At 40.8% G+C, this 19,959-nt stretch overlaps 2 protein-coding genes across 2 annotated transcripts; one reads left to right on the top strand and one right to left on the bottom strand.

The window, feature by feature from the left end:
- The first annotated feature begins 1,246 nt into the window (after positions 1–1,246).
- On the top strand, positions 1,247–6,346 carry LOC103722851 (Tetratricopeptide repeat (TPR)-like superfamily protein). The gene is made up of 3 exons (XM_026799870.4): positions 1,247–1,468; positions 3,083–3,797; positions 5,406–6,346. The coding sequence occupies exons 2-3, from the start codon at positions 3,339–3,341 to the stop codon at positions 6,195–6,197; spliced, it is 1,251 nt and encodes a 416-aa protein (XP_026655671.3). The 5' UTR covers positions 1,247–1,468; positions 3,083–3,338; the 3' UTR covers positions 6,198–6,346.
- A 5,947-nt stretch (positions 6,347–12,293) lies between these two features.
- LOC120105954 (nucleolar protein 56-like) lies at positions 12,294–17,962 on the bottom strand. The gene is made up of 8 exons (XM_039118746.3): positions 17,584–17,962; positions 17,280–17,494; positions 17,019–17,176; positions 15,171–15,358; positions 14,836–15,088; positions 14,288–14,436; positions 14,049–14,192; positions 12,294–12,916 (listed from the first exon to the last, which is right to left on the bottom strand). The coding sequence occupies exons 1-8, from the start codon at positions 17,786–17,788 to the stop codon at positions 12,549–12,551; spliced, it is 1,680 nt and encodes a 559-aa protein (XP_038974674.2). The 5' UTR covers positions 17,789–17,962; the 3' UTR covers positions 12,294–12,548.
- Positions 17,963–19,959: the final 1,997 nt, after the last annotated feature.

Consider the following 19,959-nt stretch of genomic DNA (forward strand, 5'->3'; position numbering starts at 1 on the left):
AACCTGAACCTGACTTGTTTATTAACTAAGTCAAAAATTTAGATCTAAATCTAATCTATTATTAAATAGGTTACAAAATCCTGAGGTCGACTCTTGAAGTCCTGGGGTCAACAACTAAGATCTTCGGGTCGACTCTTGAAGTCCTGGAGTCGACTTCTGGAGTTTTGGGGTCGACTCTTCTTCACTTGGGATCGACTCCTCTACTACAAAAGCTTCCAAAATACTTCAAATATTTCTTTAACTTTAAAATTTGTTCTTTCATACTTCTCTAATCTTTCAAACTCATTGAGCTTCTTATAAAACAAATTGACTATTTCAAAAATACAAAATTATTAGTATCATAATCAAATATTTTGTACTCACATCTTAAATAAATTAAATGGATTGGATCATGACCTGATCCATTTATTAAACATGTCAAAATGGATAAAATGAGTTAAAAGTCTAGCCTGAATCCGACTTATTTAATAAGTAGGTCTAGACAAGTTAACCCATTTATGGCCTAAATTATTTGTGCCAAATCCGATTCTATTTGCACGTCAGGTTAATGAGCCAGATCATAAATTGTCAGACTTTGGGGCACGGGTGGGCCAATCATCTTAGACCATGATGGGTGGCTTATGTCTGCTTGTGAAATAGAGACAGCTTCTCGATATGCGAGGCAGGCTTTGCAGGCTGGTTCGATTATTTTGGAGGGCGACTCAGCCACAGTTATCAGTTGGATTCAGAAGGGGCTGAGGGGTGAGGGCTCAGACCACCCCTTGGTTCGGGACATAGGGTTGATGTGTGGGGTTGGGGTGGCCATTCAGGCCAAGCATGTATTTCGAGAAACCAATGGGGCAGCCGACTGGGTGGCTGCCTTCGCGGCTCATCATTCAGGATATACCCTTTGGGTGGGGGAGGGGGAGCTGCCTCTGGCTCTCCGTGAGTTAGTATTTTTTGACTTTATTGGGTGTATTCGTACACATTTTGTATGAAAACCCGTTTTTAGCAAAAAAAAAAAAAAAAAAAAAAAATAGAGACAGCTTCCGCTTTATGGTGACCTTCAATACTTTGATAGATTTTTCAGTAATTGCAAACGGTCGAATGATAGATTTACAGTATCATCCTGGCTCATGCAGTACACGAGAATACACCGTGTCACGTGTTGACTGGTACCATTCTAGCCACCCAATCACCAACTGCCACGTCGGCGCAGTGATCCGAGCACTGACCAAAGGATGTGCTTTGGCCTTTCCCAGTTTTTAGCGCACGACCCATCTTGTCATGGTGAACGCGAAGTCCACCATGCATCGGTCTCGTTGAAGTCATTCAGATCATTCCTTCCCCGTTCCTCTTTTGAACTCCCGTCCCGTTCTGCAGCGTTTGCAACGCGATCGTATCCTTCTAAACCAAGGCGAAGGAGCAGCAAAACAGGGTGGCTGGCTGCCGACAAACACCAGGAGAAGGAGAGCCGACGCACAACCAAGTACTCCCATCCTTCTCATAAAACCAAGCATAATCTCGTATAAAATATACCCCTTTGATTAACTTGTAAGCTGGATCTAAGCTTAATGATAGTGTTCCCTCATCATTTTTGTGATGCTCGTCACCGTTTGGAGCACATTGTTCCAATAGTTTCGTAAAATTGTGAATGTGAGCCATTTGTTCGACGAAATACCCCAATAAAATGGAGTCACGTTTTCTGATGCTCAGTACCCTTCTTGGGTGGTCAACAGGTCAAGTGACTATGAGTTGAAAGGTGATGGAACTATTTTAGTTACACTAGTTAATATGTGTTGACTGCTGTCGATTCTTGTGGTGGTGGTGGGAGGATAATGTTTGATTAAATGCTTGTGAATCATGTGATTAAGGAAAAAACATGTATTCCATTACTATAATTATATATGACACATGTATTCCATTCTAAGATGTATATTTTCTTCTCTCGCATATCTTATGCTTCTGATATTCTTATACATATGTTAAGGAAAAATAATTTTGTAATGTTGAAGCTTAATAAATTGACTTCTGTCACCTATTACTTGGATGCGAACTTTGTGTAGGAAATATATTTTAGATACATTTGATACTATATTATAACTGCCCTAATAACTTTTGCTCCATTCTCCATGTTGGGTTGCCGACCAACTCAATTGTCGAGCATCCTACTTGTCCTTTTAACTCGAGCTTGAGATATCAGCATCAGTGTCATTAATCCTGGATCAGATTTTTCAGATGATCTGGGTCTTGGCTGAATTTATCTGTTTTTGGAATGCTCATGTTGGGTGGATGTTTGTTTTAATAGAACATGACTCATATGGTTGGAGGACGAACTTTTATTTGGTCTGCTAGCATTCCTTCGCCACACCACAAGTCATCTTTTATTGTGATTACTAACTGAACATTTAAGAAGCAGTTGAAAGAAAAAGTTAGTGTCTTAAAAGTCATACATCTGTTTCAACCAGAAGGTGCCTGTATGAGCTGACTGGCACAGCTTTGGTTCTACGTCCATTCCAGCTCTGAAGGTTTTTTCAGCAGAGAAGGCTGACTGTTAGAATTTATTAAACAGCTAAGAGCCACCCTAGGCTTCAGAAGCCTGTATGCCGAACCCCAACATATAAAGAAGTAATCTATCAAATCCTGGTTCCAATTTGAGCTTTATATGCTGTACTTCTAGAGATGTTAATTTATTGTGTTCTTCTGATTGAGTTATTTTCTTATTTTTTTCCTTTTTTTTAAAAAAAATAGAAAATTTAGATTATACCAAGATCACTGTGTCTTGGTATTTAATTTTAAATGATGCACAAATGCTTAGGAACTGGCTGCGTCAATTGTATCTATAGCATACCAATTGATACATTCACTTCAAACTGTGCCTTGGTATTTAGGTTTTCCATAGTTCTTTCTTTTCTGGTTGGGAATGTATATTTATCATGTTAATTATCAGTCTATATGTGTATTACATAAATTACTCTGATAAACCTTTTGGTTTATTCATCATTAAAGTTTGTCTATTTGTAATAATTTTTAATTTTTAATCCATTTGAAAATATTATGACAAAGGTTTCATGTGGAGTCATTCAATTGCTTTTCCTTGCAGGGTCATTGCTACAAAAGAGGGAAAATTTAACTTTTTTTTTTTGATGTAATCACAGATAAGTTCTCTAGCTATCTTTGTCCTGTTTCAACAGTCAGATGATGCTTAATACGCTTGTCAATACTTTTATCAGTTCTCCCCATTCTTCCCTTCTATTCAGCTTCCACTTGCTGACTCTTAGTTTCACCTCTGTAGACCATGTATAGAATGAGCTAATTTGGTACATACACTATTTTGAATCGGTTTCCTGTTCATCATTATGTTTCGCCTTTCTTCATTCATGTTATCCACCATTCCCCCACCAAGAATCCTGACCGATACCACCACCAAAATTTTTCAGCAATTTCCATGTAAAAATTTCTCTAGTACATATGTCCGACAGCCTCCCAATAAGTTTCATTATCCTATGTCTTCTCCTAAGTCAGCAACACTTTCCCTTCAGGAAGAAGTTGAAGAGAGTGAAAAACAACCAAAACTCAAGTGGTCTGACATAGGACCTGACATAACAGAGGCCCAGAAACAGGCTATTTCTCAACTTCCTCCGAAGATGACTAAACGCTGCAAGGCCCTCATGAGGCGCATCATATGCTTCTCTCCTCAAGATGAAAACCTGCCTCTCCTTTTGGCTGCATGGGTAAAGGTCATGAAGCCCAGGAGAGCTGACTGGTTGTCAGTTCTCAAAGAAATGAAGAGAATGGAAAATCCGCTGTTCATGGAGGTAGGTCATTACCTTTTCATCCCGTTTGTGTTGCTATCTCTTTCCTTATCAATTTAATAAATACTCCTCTATAGTTCTGCTCTAATGTGTGCTAAATGATCGATCCCCTTGAGTTTTGTTTGCAAGCATATTGCTACCATTTAGATAAGAAGGACAATTTCAGATTCTACATCATTCAGTGCTTGTGCTTGTGAAATTGCTTGGCTTGGTTTATGAATCCAAGCAATTCATATTGTGTTCCTTATTCAACAAAACTATCATATTTAGTTTTCCTTTCTCTACTGTAGTAATTACTTGCAGTTTTTGTTTTATGTACTGGACAGTATTGCAATTTCCTAGTATTAGCAAGGATGGTAGGCAAACGTTCTCTAGGTTACACCTAAGGTGCATCATAAACAAATTTTGGATTGTCATAAAAATTTCTTCTGAGTTAACCAGGTCTGAGAAAATATGTGGTTTTTGATGAGCCATCTAACATCCAGGCAGATTATACAGTAACTGATTGAGTTATTCACAATAGATTTAGTTATATATGTACATCTATTCATAGTAGCATAAACAATTTATCTACAATCCCACATACATATCCCATACCTGTTCAATTTAAATCAGAATCCTTTTTTATCATATGGCTGTGATGTGGTTATTATTTTATAATTATCTGGTAAGACTTGGTTTTCTTCTTCAAATGTGCTTACGCAAACCAAAGAACTGGGCCAAATGTGGTATATGATGTATGGATGAGTTCAATGATTGGAGCAGGTCCTAACGTTCAAAAGAGGCACTTTGTAAGGGTATTAATTAAGCAGAGGCATGATGGAAAGAAGAACAAACTCTGCTATTGTTGTGTTGGAAGTACATTTGCATATGCAATATAAACTGCAAGGCAACAGTTGCCTGGCAGATTTTATTGGCTTTCGACTTACCTAAGAGCCTAGTGGGAAAGTCAGCTAAACATGGGATTACTCTTTGATGACATTTGGTCCATATACGCCAGCTTACAAGATTAACAGCTTGACAAAGATCTCTTGTGGCGCCAAGGAGTCCTGTATGAGCAGAGTCTTGATTTGAGTCATTGTGTATCAATAGTTTTCCAACATGGTAAATACCTACATAAAGATGGCCTTTTCTGGCCGGTTGCCATTTTTTTATCAATATAATCTTTTTTCCAATATAAATAATGTATATCTACATAATAAAAAATATCATGGCAAGAGAAAATTAATCCAGAAAACTTTAGCAGTTGATGGAATGGCTTCCATCTGTCAAATATTCCTTCCTCTTGCATTAGTTAATTTCACATCCTTTCTTGTCAAGTTTGAAATTTAAATTATGGACCTGTTTTAAATTTCTTGGCTGAATTTGAGGTACATTCTTCTTTTGGACGATGCTTTCAGTAGAAGAAAATGAAAAAGTCGAAGGTAATCATCATTCCAGATGATTATATAGGTGACTTTTTTGTATCTGTATCATGATACAATTGCATTTCCATGTATGATACTAGAACTAGTCTGATGGATAGTTTATTCTCCTACGTTGTGTTTTCTTATAGATGAACTTGTATCAATTTATTAAATATACTAGTCCTAACATCATTTATTTTCTTAGGTAATGGAATATGCCTTACTGGATGACTCTTTCGAAGCTAATGTGCGTGACTATACCAAATTGATTGGCACATATGCAAAGCATAATCTTTTGCAGAATGCTGAGAATTCATTCCAGGCCATGAAAAATAGAGGTTTTGCATGCGATCAGGTCACCCTCACCGTCCTAGTTCACATGTACAGCAAGGCCAGAGACCTTAATCGGGCCAGGGAAGCATTTGAATATATCAAATTGCTTGGCATACCTTTAGATAAAAGAGCTTATGGCTCAATGATTATGGCCTATATTAGGGCTGGAATGCTAGAACATGCAGAGAGTTTAGTAAAAGAAATGGAGGCTCTAGAGATTTTTGCAGGAAGGGAAGTTTACAAGGCATTGCTTAGAGCTTATTCCATCACTGGCAATGCTGATGGGGCTCAAAGAGTGTTCGAGACCATACAATCTGCAAGAATAGTTCCTGACAGTAAACTCTGTGCTCTTCTTGTGAATGCTTATTGTGTGGCAGGTCTGAGCGAGAAAGCTCGCAGCGTACTGGAGAACATGAGGAGTGCTGGGCTGAAACCAAGCGACAAATGTGTTGCCTTGATGTTGGGTGCTTACGAGAAGGAGAACATCCTTGACAGAGCACTAGCCTTTCTGATGGAGATGGAGGGTGATGGTGTTGTGCTTGGCCCAGAAGCATCACAGGTCATGGCGGGCTGGTTCCATAAACTCGGGGTGATGGATGAAGTGGAGCATCTTCTGAGAGAATTTTCTGAGCAGGAAGGAAAACAGAAACTACATTCCTTGTAGTGTTTCTTAAACAAAGGTGGTATGAGTTGTAAGAGTTTTTCCGAAATGGATGCTTTTTTGCAGTAAACAAGTGTATTGTGCTTGATGTTACTTCAAGGCACATGAAAATAGTAAATCCAAATAGCTCCTACAATGTTCTGTGACTTCAATTTGCCTCATCATTTGAGAAGAGTTTGGAGGTGAAGGAAGAGTAAACAAGCAGTTCAAGTCATCCATGCACGCCTTGTGGTTGGCATTGTCTTCTAGTTTATCATCTGATCAATGAGCTCTTATTAGGGTATAAACTGTGTTTTATGTGTCACATGCCATATAGGAAGCTGGTTCAGTCGTAATATGATGCTGCCACCCAAGAGCACCTAACTCATTTCCTTCCAAATACATGTTTTGTTTTGTTTTCATCACATACAAGCATTTGCACTAAAATACTTGTTAGAAGAATTGGAAACTTATGCATTTTTATGTAAACAAAAAAAAAATCTCAAATAAGTTTTCACAGTTCCATTTCAACTCATATCCATGCCAAAATTCAACTAAAGAGAATTTATGAGCTTCAAAGTCTGTGCATTATCAAATGATTTTCAAAATAATAAAAGGATGGCTTAACATGTATGTATATCCACCCCAAAAACGAAGAGTTCTGAGTACCATGCAGCACCATTCTTCCAGCAATATATAATTGTTAAATATAGAGCAATATTCTTGTCAATAGTCTACCATATATCTGTATATCTTTTATTGAAAAATTTTCATTTCAGGTGCCATTAATGCAGAGAAAGCATATATTTATTTAAAAAAGAGTACATCAATATGATAACAACACTTGTAATAAAGAAGTAAAACCTTTGCCATTTCAAACAAGCATTAAAATTGGATTGAGGACATGCTGAGACCAGGCTCCTAAAACATCTGTTGAATTCAGAGCACCAATAGGATCCAAATTCTATAATGACCTTTAATTTGATCGGTTTTTAGAATAAATCAGTAAACAAATGGAACTTTGAGTTGGCGGGTGGCGGTCCGTCGGCGAGCGGCGTCCTTCGGGGAACCTGCAAAAAGCCGGTGATCGGAGTTTCCGGCGCCGGCCCTCCGATGCTTAAGTCAGAGGGGGTGAGTGTATGGAGGGGGAGAAAAATATATCCCGGAGTTTCAGAGTCCAGCCCCCTCTAAGATGGAGGGGTTCCCCTTTTATAGAGGGGTACAGGGGGGTCTGGAGCAAGATTGAGCCGAAGATTGACGGTGAGGAGCTTCCTATACTCGGTCAGGAGATTACGTGCGAGGTCGAGGGAACCTCGGCTCGTGATCGATTCAGGAGAGCATCCCGGCCTTAGTCGGGGTTTCGTTGACCGTCCTGTAATATAAGCAAGTAAGCACAATGATGTAGGTGCTGGGTAGGATATACCTCTCGCACCATCGGAGTTGGGCATCTCATGTTGAGGCAAGCGACTCCGCTCTAAAGTTGGCTTTCAGCGGTGTTCTTTGGCCTATAGTCTGTTTTAGGCGCGCCTGCACACCAGGGGGTCCGCGTAGGTACTACCCCTGGGTCGTGCATTACGGGGGTCCGCATGGGTGCTACCCCGTCGTTGAAGGCCTCGGGGGTCCGCGTGGACGCTTCGGAGGGGTCTTTCTCCTGGTTGGATCTTCAGCTGAACTTCCTCCTCCGATAGTGTTGATGGTACTGGCGATAGGCCTGTTCTCATTTAGATTTTCGGGCAGTGCGGCGTTTTGCACTGGCCTCCTTTCCTCACGTCGGTTCCGCACAAACCGGTTGAGTACCCCGCGGCGGATAAGTGTCTTGATCTCATCCCGGAGCTAGAAGCAATCTTCCGTGTCGTGGTCGTGGTCCCAGTGGAAGCGGCAATACTTCCTAAGATCATGCCGAGCTCCGGTATCCCGCATCGGGGGTGGAGGTCGGAACTAGTTTCGACCTTCTATCTCCATTAGGATCTCTGCCCGGGGAACATTGAGGGGAGTGTAGTTCTCATACTTTCCTGAAGGCACTCGTGGCTGCGGTGGAGATCTTGGTCGAGGCGGGGACCTTGGTCGAAGCTGTTCCCGCTGCCGAGGTGGACTCCTTAGCCGAGGCAGGTTCTTATCTCGGCGGGGAGACCGGCTTCTCGGGCGGCCGCGCTCATCGCGGCGTTTCTTCTGCTTCTTTAAGGCCTGCTCGGTCGTGCCCCGTCTGGAGGTGATAGCCTCTTTGGCCTTCGCATACTTCCGAGCTCGGACCAGCATTTCAGTGAAGTCGGCGGGGAAGCTCCTCTCGATGGAGAAGAGGAACCTGTAGGATCGAGCCCCAGTCTTAAGTGTCGACATGGCTATCGACTAGTCAAGCTCGCAGACTTCCCAGGTTGCGGCGGTAAAACGGTCGAGATAATCCTTTAGGGACTCCCCCTCCTTTTGTTTGATGTCGAGGAGGGAATCCGACGTTCGCCGCTGATGTCGGCTAGCAGCAAAGTTGGTGGCGAACTGCCTGCCGAGCTGCTCGAAAGAGGATACTGTGCTCGGTTTCAATTCAGAAAATCAGAGTCGAGCTGTTCTCCGAAGAGTTGTTGGGAAGGCCTTGCAGAGCACAGCTTCCGAGGACCCCTGCAATGCCATGAGGGCTCGGTAACTTTCCAAATGGTTGAGGGGGTCGGCAGCTCTATTGTAGGGCTCCACCTGGGACATTTTGAACCTCGGTGGGACCGGCTCATCCTCGATCTGGCGGAAAAATGGGGACTTAGTGGTAAACTCAAAGTCACCCTCGCGCCTTACCTTCCTACTGTGGAGCGCTTCAATCTGGCGCTCAAGCTTCTCGACCTTCCTGTCGAGCTCCCCAACCTGGAGGATTATCATAGTAGTCTGCTCCGACTCATGTCGGTCCGGGGCTGACTCAGCTTCCGAGCGCTGCGGCCTTCTGTCTACGCTCCCCCTGGCAGTTCTCTCCGAGGAGACGCTCGGGCTGAGCCTTGGCAACAGCGTCGTTCTCCATCGTTGGCTCTCGAGGAGCTATGGGGATTTTGGCCCTAGAGCACCAGTCCGTTTGGAGGAAGCACTGGCTAGACCTGAGCCTGTGGAGGCAGCATAGGTGGGGCTCCCTCATGTTGCAAGCCTTGGACGGCTGCGGCCAAGGCTTGAACCTGCAGCACCAGGATATTGAACTATTTCGGCTGGACTTGGGGAACTGAGTCAGCCGGAGGCGGCGAATTCTGGACAGAGTGTCCAAGACTTGGTGGGAGACGCCGGAAGGCATTGGAGGCTCCTTTGCTTCTCAACTTTATAGCCACAACTCGGGCCCTTCCTCTAGTGCCAACTGTTGCTGGAAATTGGACCCGGGGGCGACTAGTGGCTGAGAAGGAGGAGCTCCGGCGTGAGTTGGCGGGTGGCGGTCCGTCGGCGAGCGGCGTCCTCCGAGGGACCTGCAGAAAGCCGGTGGCCGGGGTTTCCAGCGCCGGCCCTCCGATGCTTAAGTCAGAATAGGCGAGTGTATGGAGGGGGAGAAAAATATATCCTAGAGTTTCAGAGTCCAGCCCCTTCTAAGATGGAGGGGTTCTCTTTTTATAGAGAGGTACAGGATTACCTGTGATGTGACGGGGCAAACGGGTTACCATCATGATTGAGCATGTCGTATGAATTAATGTACGACCGTGTGAATTAATGCATTGTCGTAGGAGATCAGGCCAGAACCAATGAGTCGTCGTGACTGATCGGACGTAGCCAAGCAGGTCAGCTGTTTGCTGTGGAGGGCTTGAGATCTGTAGATAGCACGCGCATTGATTGTTGAGTGAGCCGGAGATCAGTGGAGGCCATGTGCATTAATTATTGAGTGGTCCGGAGATCAGTGGAGGCCATGCGCATTAATTGTTGACAGCAGTAGCAGGGCGTGGTCCTTGGTCGAGCTACAGAAGGATGTGACCGCTGCAGGTGGATAGCGAGGTCGGACTTCCGAAGTCGAGGATGCCGAGGTCGGGTGCCCAGGTCGGGCATCAGATCGAGAGCCCTAAGGTCGGGCTTCCATTTAAGCATCTTGAACTCGGACACCTCCAGGTCGGACGCCCTCAGGTCGGGCGACTGCAGGTCGGACGCCCTCAGGTCGGGCGCCTCCAGGTCAGACGTCCTTAGGTCGGGCGCTTTCGTCACGTGCCGGCGATGCATTCATGGGTTTCTGGGTCGATCTGCTTTTCCCCCCAACACATATAAATCACTGCTTGGTTGGAGGCGGCATCGGAGCTCTCGAGTGGAAAGAAAGATAACATGGAGAAGAGAGCTTTCCCTAACCTTTTGGCTCTAGTCTTAGATCGGCTTTCTTTTAGAGATTAGGGAATCTCAGAAAAGAGGGGATTAGATGTGGGGGTTTGATTGGAGTTTGGCTGAAATGGATTAGAAAGAGAGGAAAGAATGAAACAGTCTTGAGTTTTCCATCTACCGTCTCATGACATGATAGCTTCTCATTAGCACCCATATGTTGCACAGCTTCTAGAAATTAGTAAACGTATCCCTCTTGCAAAAGCTTTGCATGTACATAGAATTACAGGAACCCTTTAGGTGGCATTTGGTGATCTAAATGGTATCATCAAGATGATTATCACCCATGATTTCTTATCCTAGGGTGATCTAATTCCCGATGATTTAAGATCACCATATTTAGTATGCTATATTTCGGTAAATAAAGATCCCTGGCTATCCACAAATACTTTATTTGGTATTTCATGAAAATCTAAGATTACCAACTATATAATTCCAAAATTACCCCTAACATATTCCATAAAAATATATTAATTAATCAAATAGAATATATTATAATAAAATCTTAATATATTGCATAAAAATATGTTTATTAATCCTATAAATTATTAATTACATAAATATATATTCATACTTTGTTATTATAGAATTAATATTTTTATTTATATTTATAATATATTATTCTTTAATACTATCATTTATTTGATTAGGAAAATAAGGGTAAATAGAAGTAATATATTAAATGATTTCATATATAGATATAAAGCATAATAATATATTTCTATTATCATTGAAATTGATCTTTGAATAATAATATAACAATAATATTGATTAATAATATAATATAATATACATCATACATACAATATATGAAAATATCCTTATAATATTATATAATATATATAATATTAATGTAATATATTAATAGTATACAATATATACTAATTTTTTCGGCTAGATTGGGAGGCATTTTTCCATCAAATTTCAGCCTAAGATCATTATTTAGGATGATCTTGGATATCCGATTTTAAGGACATGTATTCCATCACTAAGGACGGTGATTTAAGAAGCGAGTATGAATTGAAATCACTACCACACAGGATTATTATGGTGCAACCAAACACGGTGATCTTATTACCTCCATTACATCACTCTGGTTCTTAGAATGATCGCTCCATACCTAACGTCCTGTTATTATACATAATTTCGTGGGCTTTTGACATTCTAATTTCTGAGCATAAGCTTCATAGGAAATTTTGCTTTTGTAGTTTAATTCTTGCGTTTCTCATCATAAAATTCTTCCTGAAAGCTCTTGCTACCTGGAGAATCAGCATTGCTACAAAGGTGACCTTAAATGTTAGGAATCCTGATTCTATACTTTACTAGTATTTGAGAATGGGAGCTATCTAGATATGCTAGAACCTGCATAGACTTGAGTTCATAGTTCTTGCATTAGAAGCTACCAACGGAAAATGTTTCACACCAAGCACCACATTGCACATGAAAAAAAAGACACCAACACTGAATGACTGAAACAACCCCAACAGCATTATTTCCTATCAAAGTTCTACCACCCTTGCTGGCCTCTTCATCACCCACGCAAATGATAAGCTCAGAAAAAAACGGCTCAGTGTCATATGTCTCTATCTCAGAAAAAAGGAACACTGAAAAAAAAAATCTGAAATTAATTTTGAGCAATCACAAGCCATGGATTATAACAGGAACTGTCTTCACCGAATCATCATTGTCTTTGCTCTGAGATCGCGGACTGCTGAACAATAAAGACAGCTAAAATAACCAAGCCAGTTAACTTTGTGTGGTGGAAGCATAAAATCTACCACGAACACAAGGCAAATCTGATGCAACTAAATATGAGAACAAAACATTTGTATCCCAAAGGTGCAGGATCCGATCACTTGAAAAAGCCCAATTTGAGACTCAGTTACAAGTGGATTAAAAACTACAAAATAAATTAACATTGGAATGGGTGTTCCATTGCATGCCCATTAAGTTCAGCAGCTCAAACAATTTTTAGGGGCAAAAACAATCACTCGACAAAAACACGAGCCTCAGCAGGATTTATTAGCTAATGCATAAACATGAACCCGTGCTGGTTTAATCTCATAATTACTCATTGTCTTCAGTTTTTGCCTTTTTCTTCTTTTTCTTTTTCCTTTCAGTTTCCATTTGGACATCACCGTCCAATTCTTCTTGATCCTTCTTCTTCTTCTTCTTTTTGGCAGCCCCATTTTGTTGTGTTTCATGACCATTCGCCCCATTCACTGCTTCTGTAGCCACCCTGTCTTCCTGTTGCTCCTCTGCCAACTTGTGTTTCTTTTTCTTCGTTTTCTTTTCAGTTTCAGGTTCTGCAGGAGCCTCCCCATCAGAAACTCCAGTCTGCTTATCCACATCCATGGGCTCACCATTCACAACTTCCCCTTTAGATTTCTTTTTCCTACTTTTCTTCACGGAAGCTTCATCCTTCGTATGTCCATCTGAATTGACAGTTCTTTTTGTCAGCGCATATCAAAGCCTAGCTTGCTGACTACCACTTGACAATGTGAAAATGAAAGCAGCTTTATTGAAAAATCAGATGTGAGAAAGGTAATAAACAAGAAGCAGATGCATTAAGTAACAGAGCAGATTAGAACTAAAAAGGCTAAGGTGTATTGAGAAATTACAAAAATTAGGATTCAATGCTATTGCAAAGTGACCAATATCTTCTTCTAGAATCCAAATAAGCTTCTGAACAGATGAAATTAGTATTGGAAGCATCAAAAAACTGACTCTCCAACCAAGAGATGTGTTGTCAAAGGCACTCCAGGTGCTCGCCTAGGCACTCAGGTGAGGTGAGGAAGCCTCTGAGCACCTCAGCAACCCCCAAGCAAGGTGAGTTTACTATGGTGATGCCTAGCCGAGCTCTGGGATAGAGCCCAGGAAGCGCCTCTCCAATATCCAGCAAAACTCTTCCTAGCCCTTTTCGCCCATTCTTTTAAAGCTTTGTCAGCTTTACTTTTGTCCATTGGAGTTCTTACAAATGAAGGGCTACTCAAGGATATTCAATGATTTACTTCTTTGTGTTATGTTTTTTTTCTTAGAAGCATCAAATGATATTTGGGAAGTGATACTTTCCTATCATGTTTGAATTTTTTCAGTTTACTAAAAGATGTCTAGTGGTTTATCTTTGCTGACTTCTGTTTAAAAACATGATATGAGAAGTGGCATTTGATGTGATGCTTTGAAAGATGTGAAACATCTAATTACACAATTATGATTTTTGATGTTGAAACTTGCATAACTATTATGATAATGCCTGTATTGTTTGCATGTAATATTTATTTCTAATATATTTTTGCTGAATTTTTAATAGCTTAGCATCTTGCTTTCTTCAGGCAGGTGCCTTTTTGGTGCCTAGCGCCCCACAGGCAATACAGAGTCTCGTCACCTTAAAAAAGCCTTTTGTTTTGGCCAACCTTGACAAAGAATAGATGATTATCAATCAGATGAGCATGCAGTTTATGGACTTGCACACTATGAAAAAAAATGAGAACTTCCAAAATGTCAAAAAGTTCTCTGCTACTGCTGGAGCATTTATGTGTGAAGATTTAGATAGTGAAAGGCCCATACCATCAGCCTGTTGGGAGACCATATTCTCAACAGCAGCTTTCATCACATCAACATTCTTGCGAGGTGCAACGCCCTTGTCATAGAAGTCCAATCTCTCTTCAACCTGTCCGCGTAGCTTTTCTCCAAAAATAGACGTATTCATCTCTGAATGTATTATTTACTGATTAATTACAAAACACAATATCTAGAAAAATATACATGTATAAAAAATGATACATCCTCCACAAACAAAGACTAACCAGAGAAGCAATCGATACGGCAAGCAATAGAACACTTATTCGCAAGGTAACGAGCTAAACGGCCCTTGTTTCGAGCAGATGCCCGGCCAATAAATGAAGAGTGGAAGATGAGGCCATACTTCGGAGTGTTTCCTCGAGTTTTCAATGCTCTATAGACATCAAAAGAAAATAATAATGCAAATAATACAAGTTCAACATGATTGAAGTTCGCTAAACTGGCTTGTACTGCAAGTAAATATTTTAAACTGCAATTTCAGGAAAGGCACGATACCATATCAATTAATCTATTTGGTAAGTGCAAAATATTGAACAAGACCTCTGCAAAAATAACCTAGTTGTTTTACATGCAAGAGCTGCTTGAACAGTATCCTCCATAGTTTGAAGGAATGTCCAAAATTTACGTTCATAAGATGACTCAAATTTCGAGCACACCCTATCCCTGTATAGATGGTGCCTTTTCTTTTTCTTTTTTTTTTTTCATTGAATGACCAAGGTTGATGCTAACCTCGTATGACTAAAGGCGAAGGTGCTAGGGTGGGAAATTTAACCTGAAAAGTGCCTTCTCAGCACCAAGTATCTGAAGAGTAGACGAAGGACATTTTGCTAGATTTGAAAGACTCCCAGCATGGGAAATCAAACGAGCACCAACAACTTCACCTATAAGAGATGTGAGATTTGGTGCTATATCATTCATTTTTGTGACAAGATACTCGTACAGCTTCTTCCTATATTCAGAGAGATCCATGACTCTCTGAGCAAACTGCTGAACATTAATCAGATCAATTGGAGACAGGTCCTGTCCTGAAAAGGCGAGAAGAAGAATAAATGGAGGATAACACTTCAAAATATTACAACAGGAAAGTGGTCTCATATTATGTGTTACCCATGGATGCTTTAGCTGCTTCTACAATTTCTTTTGCCTTGTCCTCATCACCTACTATGTCTGCTAATGCAGGGATATGATTATCACATAACTCTGATTTGTTCTCCACAAACTTTGCAATTTTGGCATATAGATAGTTGTCATTTATGATCTTCACCAGCTCTGGGAAATGCCAAGAGTACCATTCTCTGCACAATGAGGTAAATCAAATGTTTAGAGGCAATTTTCACCACTGCATGGATTAAAAATAAGGTCTATGTAAGACCAGGTGTAAGACCAGGTCACCATTGCACATCTCGGTAGCATATAGAATTCCAGACATTTTTTTCCTTGCAAACTTATAAAATTACTAAGCGTATATTGACCTACTTAGCAACTTAGATATACCCCCAACCTGAAAAGGGGAAAACACTAGCTTTCTCCTATTCCATAATCTCGAGTTGCACAAGCCTAAGATACATAATCAGTGATTATATACCATGAAACAGATAAGACATTTACAATGAGAATTGATTCTGAGGCCTCAACATGTCTATTTCACTTGTACAGTTCTTTAAAAGAATAATAATAAAAGGCGGATCTATTTTCTAACATTTTTATTGTCTTAAACAATTGGACTAATAAAAATTTATGCATAAAGAGTCTGGGACAGCTTCAACCAAAATCGGCCATCAACAAAAACAGTCATCTGCAGCCAGACATAATTAGACCCTTGTCCTCCACATATAAGGCATGCCATGCATCAATTATTATTGTGTTAACTATCAACAATAAGCACAAAATTTTCATCAGCCATTCTACAAAATGTAGCTAGTCATCTGCAAAATCATATAATGAGAGCAAAAAAAGATAATCATGCACAAATAGATCTTATAGCGGCAAGGAGACAAGGCTAGCTAGGCTTGGCGCAATCCCTTTGTATTAGGTTCAGGTTAGCACCTATTGTGTATTAGTTGACATCAACTGATATCACTCTACCTTGTGTCAAATTTCTCATAACAGTAAAACATGCAGCATTATATAAGGAGATAACCGATATTTGATCAACGGAAAATGCTTTGCATCCCCGTTAGCGTGCCGTGGCCTGGTTTTTTGCGAGTGCAAAATGGATGCTACAGCCCTTCATGAACCACCGATCCCCGTATATGGTGCACAAACCCAGTTTGGCACTCATTCTGGAGGTTTCAAATACTAGTACTGGAGCTCATAGCAGTTTTTTGTCGGAATGTTAAGGTATAGATAGACACAAAGGATGCCAACACATTGTATACTAGTGCCGTAAACCTGCCGAAATGGTATGCTACCATTATACAATCCCATTTGCTAGTAGAAATGATGTTAATTCATTGTCAACATTGATAAAACCGTGTTTTCTCTTTTCCTATTCATTCATCAACACCAGCTGTCAAACTTTCGACCCTAATTGATCTTCTTCTTTCTCGAACAGATTTTTCGGACTTGAACAAGAATTGGTCAAAAAAACCCCGTTCCTCCATTGAGAATCATTGATACAGCTCACCATTTCTTCCATTATCTCATATATAATAAATGGGTTGGTCTTTAAAAAGAAGGAACAGCCTTGTTGATGAATAGGAGATCCTATAAAATGAAAACTGTTTCGTAAACAAATCAGTGTCTTGTCTGAATGGAGAATAGCAAACATGCGCCATACAACCCACTTAACTGATTGAAGCAATTTACTTAAACGTTTAAAGAATAAGTTATGACACAGACAATACAAAAAAAAATGAACTCCAGGGGAAAGATAGATAGAGCTTTTAGCACGTAACCAATTGGATCATTTAACCTAGTGCTCAAACACAGACTAGAGCATTCTGGAAAACAAACCTGACTCTCATGGAGAAGGTGTTAACATCCTTGTCGAGTGTATCGAGGAGAAATATGGCCTGAATAACCATGTTATCCACCCGATTAACATTAAACTTGACCTTCGCTCTGCTGTAACTATGCCCCAACCCTAATTGAGCCTTCTCCAAATCTGACGGCTATAACGACAAACAACATGAACAGAAAAACATTATTTTTCCATGAAAAGTCAGTAGAATTTATAACAGAGATAAACTACTGAATCAAGTGGGAAAATGCAACCTTTAAGTCTTTAATGAACCTGTCGAAATGCAACCTCACACCACGAAGGAGCTCGAGTACGAACTCATTGCTCTGGCAAGGAATCTTCGTAACTTCAAAGATCTGGGACCCAACCTTGGGCTCCGCGACACCGAGGCTTAACTTAGCCTTCTTCCCCTCTTTTGGTTTCGGGAGGTTGATTTCCAAGAAGTTCCTCAACTCATCGGTCATGAGCCCTAAAAATTTCAATAAAATCCAATAAAAATTATGATATCGAGCGCTAAATAGGAAAAGCATGGAAGCAAAGGCAGGGTTTTGAGCTCACCTTCGGAGATGGCGTTGCATTGGTTGAGGGCATCAAGGGCGGAGGAGAAGGGGTGGAAGGCGACGAGTTTGACGACCTTTCCGAAGCGTGTGAGGTCGAGGACGGAGTTCCGGACGGCCTCCGTATTCTGGCCAATCTCGTCGAGGCCATAGGCCTGGAAGAGGGAGTAACCGGAGGCGGATTCAAAGAGGAGGTAGAGCGCCATCGCCCTGTTGACCGAGGCTTCCACGAAGACAGGATTGGAGTTCTAGGATTTCTCCTCTCTCCCCCTGTTCTCCGGTAGGGTTTTGGAGACGCAAGGGAGGGGAAGAGGGCGAAAGACCGGGGATTTAGGGTTTTAGACGACAGCTGGGGGGCTAGGGTTTTACAGCCTGGGTCCACGTCGCGGTGCTAGCCTGGAATCTTTAACTCGATCGGGGCCGTCCGATGGATACGACCTTTTTTTTCTTTTTTTTTCAATTTGCCTTTTGTACAATGGCTCACACAGGATGGGTGCGGTTGTAACTAACAAATTCAGAAGAAGCAAAAAAAAAAAAAAAAGACACAAAGAATCAGGCACAAACACACGATTCTCCTAGATGAAACATTTGGAGTGGTAAGCCACGAAGAAAACAACCTAATCAGTAGTACCGTTCACCTCCTTATAAATATGTGTGGCCTAATAAGAGCCACACCCATCCAAGAGTCTACGGATGTCGTGAAACAGCGGTCTTCCATCATCAGCGCATCGCCAACTGGACCTACTCGATCATTGTAGCTGAGTTCTCCTCGAGAAAAATACGGTCCACACCCAACACACGCCTTGCATAGATATTGCCCTCCCATTCAGCTCTGCGCTCGTCATTGATGACAGACGTATCGAAGATCCGTCAACCTCCAGCCGCCACCAGTTTGGCGTCGTGGTCCTGATCGCTGTAAGAACAGATTAGGAACCTTAGATTTCTATAGTCGTCCAAGAGGATGATGTTTCAGTAGTGTCGATGACCTCCATCGTATTAAATAAAGCTCTATCCGCCATCACCCTCGGATGCGCCCTACTGTCCTTGAAGACTCGGACATTCGACCCTCTCCAGCACGCAAAATTATGGACAACGTTTGGGTTGGTTCCAGTCCAAATGGGCAGCCCAATCTAGTGGGCCACGCGGTCTAGCAAGACCTATTCCGTCTTATCCCAACTATTTAGGAACAGCCGGTAAATTGGATTCAATGAACAATAAAAAAAAAAGATTGATCCAAAATAGTAATTAACATTTATTGCTAGGTATTTCTCATATATTTATGTTTTGGCTTTTATATACTCGAAGCTATGTGCCGATTTCTTGATATGATTCTACAAGTTCAAGAAACTATAATTTTTTTCTGGGTAATATCCAGAATTTGAACCCCAAATCTTCTTCCAGGCTAGGGCAAGTCCTCAGCCAAGAGTTGCCAACTAGCTGTGCTAACAACTATTGATAGGTAACTGGAATATTTAAGAAAACCATAATTTGCACCTTTTAGCTAGTGAACTTTCTTCCTCATCTTCTACCCATGTCATATTAGTGAAACATTACGGGCAAAAAGCAAGGGCAAGCCCTCATATTAAGAGTTGCCAACTAATTGAGCTAACAATTATTAATAGGCAACTAAAATATTTAAGATAGCATAATATCACACCTTTTAGCTAGTGGAGAATCTTCCTTATCTCCTACCTATGTTATATTCTGTCATTCTTTATTAAAAGTGAGCTATTACTTGCAATAACTTTGCTCTCTATTAAGTCAGGGATGGAAGATTCATGAAGTTGTATGTTCTTGGTAGGCAGGTAGCCATTGATTTGCTTGCTGCTAAGGGTGTAGAAAGTTGCAAAAGTAATGGTTCATGGAGGACTGTTGAAATCAGATGAAGTGGGTGGCATCACTATGATAAGAATTTTCTGATTGGTTATCTTGATCACAAGATGAGTATAAACAATCTTCTAAGATTAGATAGAAGTCATTAATGGTGGGCTTAATGTTTGGGTACTCGTATCCCTAATTTATTGATCCTTAATTTAGGTACCAAATAAATCTAACCAAAATACAAATTTTGATAATAATAGTAAATGCGCATGAGAATCACTTGGATTATGGACTTGTTTGGCTCGCGAAAAGAATTTTTTCCTCATTAAAATATTTTTCGTAGAAGGTTGATACCTGAAAGTTAGTGTTTTGCATGTTTGGTTAACTGTAGAAAAGTGGCACATTTCATAGTGACTTATATTTAATTGAGTATCTACTTTTCTAGAAAAAGTTATGTAAATATCTGTTATGCCTTTAATAAAAGAAAAAAAACTTATCCCATTCTACCTAAAAGTTTAAGGATACTTTTAGAAAAAATATTATCCTAATTTTCAGC

The sequence above is a fragment of the Phoenix dactylifera genome, chromosome 8 (assembly GCF_051530095.1).
Source record: "Phoenix dactylifera cultivar Ajwa chromosome 8, Ajwa_hap1_PhDact_Kaust_v1.1, whole genome shotgun sequence".
Taxonomy (NCBI): Eukaryota; Viridiplantae; Streptophyta; class Magnoliopsida; order Arecales; family Arecaceae; genus Phoenix; species Phoenix dactylifera.